Source organism: Mustela lutreola, chromosome 3 (genome assembly GCF_030435805.1).
Source record: "Mustela lutreola isolate mMusLut2 chromosome 3, mMusLut2.pri, whole genome shotgun sequence".
Classification (NCBI taxonomy): Eukaryota; Metazoa; Chordata; class Mammalia; order Carnivora; family Mustelidae; genus Mustela; species Mustela lutreola.
In genome coordinates, this window is record NC_081292.1 from 178,275,582 (window position 1) to 178,287,886 (window position 12,305).

The window sequence follows — 12,305 nt, forward strand, 5'->3', positions numbered from 1 at the left end:
GACTACAGTGTGAGTTTTTGCAGATGTGCTCAGAGTGTATGGGAGTTGCTGTTCCAGAGAAGTTTGACCTTGACTTAGGACGTTTTCTGGGAGGACGTGGAGGGCTCTGAGTCCTGCTGGGTCCTGGTGTCCACTCATCACTCACTCACCAGACCCATGATTTTGGCTGGGGAATAAATCCTTAATTGACATATAAGAAAAATAACACTCAAAAATGTTAATAGAAATATTTACTTTGCTAATCTCATGGGACTGTTGTGAGGATAAAAGAGACAGTGTAATTAACAATACTTTTTACAAACTGTCAGTTGCTACGTTGTTGTGTCTTACACTGTATAAGTATTGTGTCTGGTTTTATACATTTACTATATATAATTTAAGCTTTTTGTATTTACTTAAGAACAGAATTTAGTAAGAGAAAGTTCTTAGACTCATTCAGAAGTATTGAGTTATTGAATTGCCAGGAATAATCTTCTGCATCATGTACTCTGCTATACGAGTAGACCCTCAGGCCAAATTATAGTAAAGCATAGACTAAGAGATCAGGGTAAAATTAAATTATCACTGTTTTTGCCTTTTATAAGCTTTCCTCCAGAATACAGATACATCAGAAATGAGAAAAAATCCTAACAGGCTCCTATGTTTATAAACATGGAAATCATTTGTTTTTTGCATTATTAGATGAAATGCAGTCATTTGAGTATCAAGGGCATCTTCCTGATGTACTGGGACAGTACCCTTGAGGTGGACTCACAAGTATTTGAGTAATTGGTCTGCATTTGGTCTAAGGTGCTCTGGGAGATGTTTCCTGTTCTTACTTGTGGCTGTAGTAAACCCTTGGGGTTAAGCTCAAAGAATAACCATAGAAGGAGCATTTTGGAGTTGCTCTATATGAAATAGTTGCTCATTTGTAACACTCTCTATAATTCCAGTAGAACTTGTGCATCTGTTTCCTTATGATCTAGATATAGTAATTGTATATCCAGGTTGCCTCTGTTGTGCGTGCGTGCGTGCGTGTGTGTGTGTGTGTGTGTATCTGGCTTTGGGTGCCATGTTACTTTATTCCCATCCCTTGAAACTAGATGCAGTAAATTAATTGCCCCATGGCTGTTGGCCAAACCTACAGCTTGTCACTCTGAGAGTGGGGTTTGAGATGGTCCTAGAGAACCAGAGAACTTGCATTAGTATCTGTCAAGTTCATCTTGCAGGATTCTGATTGCTGGTTTCTCCTAATGAGGCTCCCGTCTGTCTCAGATTCCTGGTCTACACCTGCCTTGAACTTTGAGGTTCCTCAGCTCTTGCTACTGTAACTCCTGACTTCCTGCCTCTTCTGACTTCTGGTAACTGCTTGCTTCTTCTACCTTTTCTAATGAGCATGGATGTCTGATCTATTGTGCTTTCTTTTTGTTTCTCTGTATTGTTTAAAATTGCATTTTTTTAACATATCCTTCTAGACATATACAGTTTTATTTTTAAATGGGATTGTATTATGCATATTATCCTGCAAGTTCTTCTTTATTTTTTCCCCCATGGCCATCCATGGAAATCCGTCTCCTTCGTTTCCAACTTCTACATGGAATTTCCATGTGATCACGGCAGGCAAAGATAGACTATTGAGGGAAGAGGGAAGTAGCTCTAGATATATACACCCACTGGTTGATTTACTTATTTGATGCTGCTTTCTAAATGAGACCATGACCTTTGCAGATGAGTTTGGTGAGTTTTTCTGAGCTGGCCATTTATGATAGTGGTATTTACCTAACTGTTTACCTTATGGAGTCTGCAAGTTTATTGACCTAAACCTTAAGTATATGGAACCTTTGCTAAAATGTTGACATCCGTTTTATGTTAAGTTATAGCATTCAGTAGCGTCACAGAATTGTTAATCTGGGAAGCCGTTAATTCCCAGCATCATAGAAACAAGGCCTAAGTGGTGAGTGACTCATTTATCCTACAGATGTGTATTATGTCCTATTATGTAGCACTAGGTACCAGGGATAACGAGATGACTGATATGATAAGGTCTGTGCCTGAGCTCACACAAGTGCTGGTGGAGAGATTGATCAGTCAGCATATACTAGTGCCCACAAGATATAACAGAACACAGAGCAACACAGAGTGACATCTGAATGGGGGAAAGAGGCTTTGGTGGAATCATTGTGCCCCTGACTTTTGAATTTGGCCTTGAAGAATGAGCTGAATTTTGCCAGCAGAATAAAGAAAGGCCATCTGGGGGCCATCCCAGGAATTGCTGGGATGGGCAAAAGGGAAAGGCAGAAGAGTCCCTGCGAGTTAGTGGAGTGTGGGTGTACCTGGGCTGAGTGCTGACGTGGGCTGCAGAGAACCCGCCCCGGCCGGGTGCCCAGGAGTCCTCTGTGCCAGGCGGAGGAATGGAAGCTTCGTCCTGCGTATAAGACTCCACACGGGGAAGAACAGTATCGCAGCTCACTGGAGTGTTAGTGGTTGTTGGCTTTGGTTGGGGATGGACACCACCTAGAAGGTCATTGTAGTGGCCTTAATGAGAGACAAACTGCAGGTCTGAGCAGTGGCAATGATCGGGGAGAAGACAGGAAGGGTTGGGCTTTATTGACACGGCAGAGTAAGTAGGAATCGGTGACCAGACTGAGGGAGGAGACTGAAGGAGGGAGAAGGATGAGAGCGAAGGGGAAGGAAGTTGAACCCGTGGGATGATTCGATTGGGCCACAGGTAGAGGTTGCAGCTACAAAGCAAAACAAGGTCTACGGAAAAAAAGTTCTCTTAACCACAACTTGGCACCTGGTGACTTGGGCTGAGGACTATCCAGGCAGAGAGGTCTAATGAGCAGGTGGAAACACAGGACTCCCCCCAGAAGGAGATTAGGGCTAGACACCTAGGTTTGTTAAGACACCCGCATGCCAGACACAGCCAGAGAGCATCCATGGGATATTCTAGAATATACCCAGGGTTAAGAGAAGAGGCTTTCATGGAAAACACCAGCGTTTAAGCAGAAAGTGGGTCACTGGAAAGTAAGCCACATGTAGCAGTGAGGCCGGGTTTTGCTGATTATGTCCCAAGCACTCCATAAATACTTCCTAACCAAATGCTACCCCCAAGTAGCAGGGGGAGAACTCATCCAACAAGTCTGAGAAGGATTCAACAGCGATGGAAGACAAGAACAGGCATTGAATGCATTGCCAAAGTCAGGGAGTAAGGGAGAGAGGATTTTCAGGAAAAAGATTGCTGAAGGGTATCCAGTGCTGCTGGGAGGCCAAGGAGGGGGAGGGCTGAAAACTTGCAAGTGGAAACGTTCCAGAGGGTGTGGAACAGGAAAGAGGAGTGCTGGGGACTTGAGGAATGAGCAAGAAGGAGAACATCAGGAGGGCGCCTGAGTGGTGCCTGGTCGGGGAATTGGAAACAAGCCCTGTTTGGATGATCGAGTGGGGGTAGCTCTTGCCACTTGCTTTCCTTACACAGCAAAATCTGTTGGACTCCGCTTTGGTCTGTGACAGTCGTTCTCCCTGTGTGGTCCCCAGACCCGCACCATTAGCATCACCTGGGAACCAGTTACAAGTCCAGACTCTCAGTCCTTACGCAGACCCACCAAATTGGAAACTCCTGGGCTGGAGCCCAAGCAGTGTGTCCCTCAGGGGGCCTTCTGGATAACTCGGATACACTCTAAAATTTGAGAACCACTGGCTTGTGACATGATTTTGAGAGAAATTAGCACAGCTAGGTTAATTTGCCTCTGAAGAGTGAGCTTCTGAGAGTCCCAAAGCTAGGAGCCAAGATTTCTAGACAGAAGAGCAGGGGGAAGCAGGCGCTGTCCTCTGCCTGACTTGCTGTGGCGACTTGGCTTCTGTTCATACCCATGGAAATATGAACCGAGCTTCCTGATGCCTGTCTCAAGTCTCAGATTTCTTGTTGTGACATAAAGGAATATTACTTAGGGACATGGTCTGCATAATGGAATGTGGTTTTACTTTTGCTTAAGGCCTGCAATCCCTTCACTTTGTTTCCCATTCCTTCCAGTTCCATCCGATGGTTCTGTCTTTGGTGTGCTGCATGGGTGTAACTGTTGAGACGTCTTGAGATGCTGACATGGGTTTGCCCTGATATTCCCGCAAGTTTCTCAAAACATCTGTTTTTGTCCTACCAGGTCTGTGAGCTGGATATTATCTTTAATTTTGAAAAGGCTTATTTTATCCTTGATGAGTTTATAATGGGCGGAGAAATTCAGGAAACGTCCAAAAAATCTGCTGTCAAGGCCATTGAAGATTCTGACATGTTACAGGAGGTCAGTACCCAGTCTTGGTATCACGGGGGAGGGTGGCGATGGTGATGGTGAGGGTAATGATGATACTGAGTGATTGCTTTACGCCAAGTGCAGCTTTCTAAGCAGCTTATCTGGTTTAACTCATTTAATGATCACTGTAACTCTAAGAGGTGGGTAGCATTTTTGCCCTCACTTTGAAGCTGAGGAAACTGAGACACAGAGAGGTTAAACAGCCTGCTTGATGTCACACAGCCAGTAAGTGTAGAATAGAGATTTGAATGAGGATGTTGAGCTCCAGAATCTTTGCTTTATGTTTGACTGAGGAAACCTCCCTGTCAAAAAGGTAGCAAAAGCTTGGTGCTGTTTTATTTTTTCAATGATTTTATGAAAGGTATAAAAAGATTCTCATTAAAAAGAAAAAAAAAGATTCTCATTAAAATATCTGTGCTACCCTGGGAAAGAAGAATAGGAGTACATCGTTATTTCCTTTGCCAGGGATATTAGACCTTTATTATTGAAGATGGCATTTATCATTTTAATTAAAATTTCTCACACCTCCCAGCGAGGCTGCATGTGTGCTCCTATTTGCATAAATAAATTGGGGATACTGTGGCTTGCTTGCCAAGGTACAAATGGGCCAGAAGCATACATGTGCTCCTGATTCTGTGATATTTATATAAAATACAGTGGGTCTTTTAGACGCAGTCTAGATAGGCATCATACCCACTAAGGGGACTCATCCACATCAGCGCCTTCCCTCCTGCCAAGGACATGGAGAAAGAGCACATCACCGCTCTGACCTTTGGCCTCCCTAATGGGGTGACCCCAGCCACCCTGGAACAAAACTGAGCTCTGTCCCAGCTCCAACACCCCTGGGTCCTTCTTCCCGCAGCATCCTTGGGTCTTTCCACCTGCCTGTTTTACAGTAGCAGGTCAGGAGATCCCAGAGGATCCTAAACCCTCTCTTAAAAGTTGGCATTAATGCCACCCTCCCTGCCGTTTGAGAAAGAAGATACTGATTATGTTAATAAAACAAGATCAGGCATGGTTTCCAAGCCACTCTTTTTGGCACGTCTCTGAACTATGACTTGCTCCTGCCCATCCAGGGGAAGCAGTCCTCAGGTGAATGGACCCTGAGGAAGACCTCTGTTGGAGCAGGTACCCCGAAATGTCTGCGCGTGCCTTTTCAGAGGCTGCCGCATTTCTTCCCAGTAGTGTTCTCCCCTCAAGAAACGCATTTAAACTTTCGGCTGTTTACTTGGCTCTCTCCAAATGCCACAGGAAGGGAATTTTACAAGGTACTTGAGAACTCAGTGGTTTGGAAATTCCACAGAACAACCTTTCTTAAAATATGCTGGGGGTTATTTATAATTTTACCCTCAGGGCCCAGACTGCGGAGTCTAAGCCTTACCAGAGAAAGGAACTTTTTAGCAGGGTCTTTGGCACTCGCAGTAATCAAAGCTTTTTGAATTGGGGCCAAGACACACCTGAGTTATTTTGAATTCCTCCTTTGTAAGACATACATAGAGTTTTAAAGAGTTTGCTGTGCACCTGATGCTGCCAGTCCCACGGAACACTGGGAAGCATGGATTTTAGGAGAGAGCCCTTTCACAGGTAAATGCCAACCGGTAGTTCATGTCCCTGGTGATCGAGTGGGTAGGCCTCAGGAGCCCCTCCATTGAGCCCCTGCATCCCCCTAGTGAGCAGGCAACATCATGATTGCCCTCCAAATGTCTCTTGGTGAAATCACAGCACCTGCCGAATAGAGACTGCGTTATCAGCACTCTCTTGGGCTCTGGGTACTTCAGCTAAGTCATTGAATCAGTGAACGTCTGGGGAACTGTTTGGGAAATTGATTGTGTCTATCTGATCAGATAGACTTGTCTATCTGACCAGTTTAGAATGAAGGAGCACAAGTATTATAATTACATTCAGGAAAAGAAATGACTGCTTTCTTTTTTCCCCTGTCCTCTGGACCTAAGCACATCCTTGTAGCTACTAAAGGTTAAGGGAGGCCTTTGTAATATTGCTTGCACTTTTAGCCCCTGGAACTTTCCCCAGCTCCTACCTAAGAAAGGTTTCTTAGAATAGAAAAGCTGTTCTTGCATATTTAATAAGAAGGTACATGGTCTTAAATGTCCAAATGCTCAAAGATTATTCTGAGTGTACTGGGGCTTGATGTTAGTGATACGGACTAAGAAGAGAGCAGTTTAATTGGTTGGGGGTGACTTTAGGAGGTGCCTTATTTTGAGGGTGACAATCTGTGGACAGTGGTGTGAAGTGAGAAGAAGGGAACAGAAGCTGAAAGGGGGGGATGGTACTCATTACCTGCATGAGTTGTAATTCCTGGCATCACCAGCGGGGACGACCGAGAGATGAGGTTTCACCACAGAATGAGGGGTGAGGGTCCAAAAGGGTATCTCATTAGTTCAGGCAATAGGATACCTCGCCTGTATATGTGTGGATGCATGAGAAATGGCTAGGTGCACCCCAACATGGTTATCCTTAAAAACAAAACCCATGTTAACAGCTAAGAGAAGCCATAGTGCAGTAAAAAGTTGCAACATGTACAGTGTTGAATACATAAGAAACTTGGGGGTACAGGATGGATAACAGAAGGGGTGCTGAGGGAGAGATTTGGGTCCTCTTGTGAATGGCCAGGGCAGAGCTCTTTAAGGTTGTGTCAGCCTTAAAAGTCTGTTCCAACCTCAAAAGGGGCGAGCTCAAGAAAATACAAACCTTGTGTGTTCTTGGTTCATATGACCTGGGGAAGAGCATGACCCAGAAACAGCAGTCTGTGCAGTCTTTAGCGGACTGAGTTAGCCAGTGGAGTGAAGCAGGCCCGAGAACGAGAGGCCAGTGGGCTGTGAAGCCAGTCAGGTGACAATTCCAGAGCCTGCTGGCCCAGGCCCCTTCCAATGCTGCAGGCTCATGTGGCCAGATTTGCAAAGGTAGGATATCTAACTTCAAAGCATATGTGCCCATATAGTGAATATATTATAAAGTGTGTCAGGTACGTAATGAATGAAAACTATATGCTGTTCTGAATTTTGTGATATTTGTCATCTTTTAAAAATTTATCATCTGAGGGATGCCTGTGTGGCTCAGTTGGTTAAGCATCTGCCTTCAGCTCAGGTCATGATTCCTGGGTCCTGGGGTTGGGTCCCACACTGGGCTCCTTGCTTAGCAGGGAACCTGCTTCTCCCTCTGCCTCCCACTCTCCTCACTTGTGCTCTCTCCCTCTTTTTCTCTGACAAATAAATAAATAAAACCTTTAAAGTAAATTATCATCTTGGGGTGCCTGGGTGGCTCACTTGGTTAAGCATCTGCCTTCAGCTCAGGTCATGATCTCAGGGTCTTGGGATCGAGCCCCACATCAGGCTCCCTGCTAGCAGGGAGTCTCTTTCTCCCTCTTACTCTCCCTCTGTGCTCTCCTCTCTCTCTCTCAAGTAAATAAAATCTTTTAAAAAAATTATCATGAGGGGCACCTGGGTGGCTCAGTGGGTTAAAGCCTCTGCCTTCAGCTCATGTCATGATCCCAGGGTCCTGGGATCGAGCCCCACATCGGGCTCTCTGCTCAGCAGGGAGCCTGCTTCCTCCTCTCTCTCTGCCTGCATCTCCACATACTTGTGATCTCTGCCTGTCAAATAAATAAATAAAATCTTTAAAAAAAATTATCATGATATTTCTTTTCCCATTCTAAATAAACTTTATACCCAATTTTGTATCTGTATTTTTGTATTCCTCTTTTTTTTTTTTTTTTTTTTTTTTTTTTTTTGAGAGAGAGAGCAAGAGAGTGCAAACTGGGGTTGGGGGAGGGGCAGAGGGAATCTTAAGCGGGCTCCGCACCCAGCACGGAGCCCCAATGTGGGGCTCGATCTCACAACCCTGTGATCATGACCTGAGCTGAAATTAAGAGTTGGACACTTAACCAACTGAACTACCAAAGTGCCCCTTTATGTTCCTTTTTTCATGCTATAAACTCCAGATGCTACAAAATATACAAGGGCCCCAGGCAAACGTGCTATTCCTGCTAACATTAAAGACACCCCCAGCTTCTGTAAGAAGAGGTATAGGGCAAAGATCTTAGGGTGTGGGCTTCTCTCCGTTAGTGTTCATCTAAGAGGTTTAAGAACTTCATAAGAAAGTGTGGATGACTGGGCATAAGTATTTCAGCAGAGGAGCCCTGGAATTCTAAACAGAGCTGGTGAAAACCAGTCAGAACACCTGATCTCTAACTTTAGTACCTCGGAGCAATGTTGCTTAGCCATGGTCTTGCTCTGTTTGGTCCGTGCTTATCAGCTTCCCTGGCAGGTGCAAGTGAATCATGCACCCTGAGGTTCAAGCCTAAGAACAGGTTGACGGTTGCTGATTGAGCTGACTGTGGCTCACACAGAAGAGGCAGGGCCATTACCCAAGTCTGCCCCCTTGGACTTCCTTATTGATTCAACCCAAGAGCCACTGTGTTATACAAATATGTATGTTTACAATAGGGAAGAATGCAAGAGAAAGTCCATTTATCTTGCATAGTAAAGGGCTCGCAATATTTTAACTCTACCTGTAATTGCAAATCTGTCCAAACATTTTTGTTTTTTAAAGTACTGGAAAAAAATTGTCTTGTGTCATGTTAGCAAACTTGCTAGCTGATGGGAATGAAGAAAGTTTGCATACTTTGGAGGAAAGCCGTTGTGAAATACATAGAAGAAATTCTTTTTTTTTTTTTTTTAAAGATTTTATTTATTTATTTGACAGAGATTACAAGTAGGCAGAAAGGCAGGCAGAGAGAGAGGGGAAAGGAAGCAGGCTCTGCGATCATGACCTGAGCTGAAGGCAGAGGCTTAAACCCACTGAGCCATCCAGGTGCCCCCATGGAAGAAATTCTTAAGAATCATAGTCTGTTTATCCTTTATAGCTTGCTAGTAAGTGTAAAAGGATGTTTTGCACAGAATCTATGGTAGTACTTATGTTCTACAAATACAGTTGAGATTTCCCTAATACATGTGCCTGGAGGGGGTGTTCATGATCATTTCAGTAGGCACATTTATCTGAAGTCAACAGCAATATATACTGGCAGCTGACACTTTAGTATTTTTCTTATCCGACATTCTTTTTTTTCTTTTTTTTTTTTTTTAAAGATTTTATTTATTTATTTGACAGAGAGAAATCACAAGTAGATGGAGAGGCAGGCAGAGAGAGAGAGGGAGGGAAGCAGGCTCCCTGCCGAGCAGAGAGCCCGATGCGGGACTCTATCCCAGGACCCTGAGATCATGACCTGAGCTGAAGGCAGCGGCTTAACCCACTGAGCCACCCAGGCGCCCCGGACATTCTTTTTATGATCAAACTCAGCTTTTTCTCTTTTGAAAGTTATTTAGTCCCAGCCATATGGAGATTATGCAAATTATTCTCAAATTTTGAACCACCATTCTTGATGCAAAGATTTATGTGCATACATGTTTCAGGAACTTCTGTTTAGGAAGAGCAAAAAATGAGTAAGTAAAATAGTGAAAAAAGGTTTCACATTCTGCTAAAGGCTGTGGTTTAAGGGGAAATTGTTCTAATTTATTGTTTCTTTCAGACAATGGAAGAATATATGAACAAGCCTGCATTTTAGCTGTGAATCTACTTGAAGAGTCCAAGGGCTATGCACTGGGTGCTTGTACCTGAGCAATGCCTGGCGTCCAGTTATTTGACAGAGCCCCCGGCATCATGCCAAAAATAACCTAAAAGGGATTCTTTGTTAACTAGCAAAAAATTGTTTAACATAATATATTTATCATTATTACATACCTGTATTATACTGTATATACCTACTTACTGTAGTCTGGATGTTCAAATAACTGCTTTGTGACTCAGTTGACTGAATGTTTTTTTGCAACATTTGAACTCCATGTGATATTTTTAAGCTAATTTAAATAAATGTTTTGCAATATGTTTTTTGTTGCATTTGATCTTCTACTGATAGATGAAAACTGTATTGTAATAACCCATGATTTTGAATGTAAGATATGCTATATTAATAATTCTTTTCTAAATGTTTAGCTTTTTAAATTGTGTAATAATTCCAAGTCATGTTAAGAGTTCAGAGTTTATACATAATGCTAGGCATTTTTAACATACTTAGTAAAATGTAATTTCAGTCCAGATACAATGTATCTGATTTTAATGTCCTGAATTCATTTATTTTTTCAGGGTTGGAATTAAGGAAAATAACCAAAGACAATAAGGGACTTAAATGGTTTTGATGTCTTGGAAGCTGCTATCTAATTGAGGTTTTAATTTTACCTTTTAGTTGAATATTAAGGGCATTCTGATAAGGCTGTGGTTCCTACCAACTCTGTGTATTTATTAAGGATTTGAGACGTCTGGAGATACAGTGTGTATGACTTCCCTTACTATAAAAATAGTATAATGAAGACTAATACCAACAGCAGTTATTATTATTATGACTATAATTTTAATAATTTTTGAGGTTTCAAGCCCTCCCTGCTTGAGAGATTTTGCTTCAAATATGTTTTAATGTATATCTGCTGTATTTGAAGACTTACTGTTTATTAGGCTTACTTAGAGAATGGACTATTATTGCAGCCTATATGGCAGATGCTCTTCCTTTTTTATTTCCTCATGTCCCAGATTTTGCTGCTGACCATGATTATTGTGTCTGTGTTGCATTCGTGCTTCCTGGAATGAAAGTTCTATATACCCAGGTAGTAAATGTGATCAGGCATTATAAGGAAATAGCTCATATTCTGTCTTGATGTCCCACTTCTGATGTATCTGTGCATTTTCAGTGTTGGTTTTGAGGCCTGGGATCATTCCTTTCGGAGTAGTTAGGGGCCTGTAGTGCTTTTCCTATGAGAAGAGTGTGCTTGCTGTTGTAATCTGTCTCTAGAAGATCCTATATGGTAGATCTTTAGGGGACATGATGGAAAAAATGTCCTCTTTGGGGGAAAAAATGTCCTCTTTGATTCATCTCGCCAGATAGATTTCGGGGAAGATAACAAGACGAGACCACAAGAACAGAAGAAAAAATTGACCAATTCCTCACTAGAGTCATTACTAAAAAGAACTCAGATTAGTAAATGAAGGAATTATTGGGCTTTTAATATCTGATATGTACTCAAATTAACCATGTGATTACAGTGATAGCATCGAGTTGAAGTTTAACTGTCATTTTTGATTACTTATGTTTATTTTATGTCTTCCGATTTGTGGTTTTGCTTTTTTTGTTGTCAATATGGTGGAACTCTGTTTTTAAAAAGTTTTGTAGAGATGGGCTTTATGTAAATCAACACAGTTTTTCTGGTTCTTTTGAAGTTTTCCACCATTTGGGGGTGAACGTATTTATTCCTGTATTCTTTTCAAATTGGATAATTCTACATTAGACACTGTTGAGCTGTGTGTAGGGCTTTCCAGACTCCGTATCAGTGTCTCACCTAGAAAATGAACATAATGATATAGCACATTGTGTAAATTTGAGGGATTTGGGAGGCATTTTATGTGGGTCTTGGTGAAAATAATCATTATATTTTCTTTATATTATATAATTGTAATAAAACTACCAAGTGAAAGGTAAATATAAAATTTGTATAAAACTTACAAATAAAATGTTTTTAAATTTTTTAATGAGAAACTTGAGTGTACTTTTATGAATATAATTATTTTTTAACCCAATTTTATGCTTGAAATTGCTACCCACGCTTCCTGGTGAAGTTCCTTTAGCATGATCTCTTTGTTTTCTTGGTACTTACCATCCAGGAGCAACTTCACGGTCATGTGACAGCAGATGAGAGATTATTTAATGCTTTGTGTATATATATATATATATACACATATATAAAAATATTATTTATATATTTATATTTATATATTATTTGTAGATTATATATTAAATAATATATAAATATATATTATAATATATATAAAATATATATTAAATAACATAATATATTATATATTATATAATATATAATATATTAAATATATAATATATATTAAATAATTAATATATATAATATATAAATATATAATGTATATTAAATATGATATATTTAT

General features: G+C 41.4%; 1 protein-coding gene across 1 annotated transcript in view; it reads left to right on the plus strand.

Moving 5' to 3' along the window:
- AP1S3 (adaptor related protein complex 1 subunit sigma 3) overlaps positions 1 to 10,184 on the plus strand; it is a 55,257-nt gene extending 45,073 nt beyond the window's left edge. The window contains exons 4-5 of the mRNA XM_059167901.1: positions 4,137 to 4,274; positions 9,829 to 10,184. Coding sequence (XP_059023884.1) covers positions 4,137 to 4,274; positions 9,829 to 9,864 — 174 coding nt within the window. The 3' untranslated portion in view covers positions 9,865 to 10,184. The remainder of the gene's footprint in view (positions 1 to 4,136; positions 4,275 to 9,828) is intronic.
- The last annotated feature ends 2,121 nt before the right edge of the window (positions 10,185 to 12,305 follow it).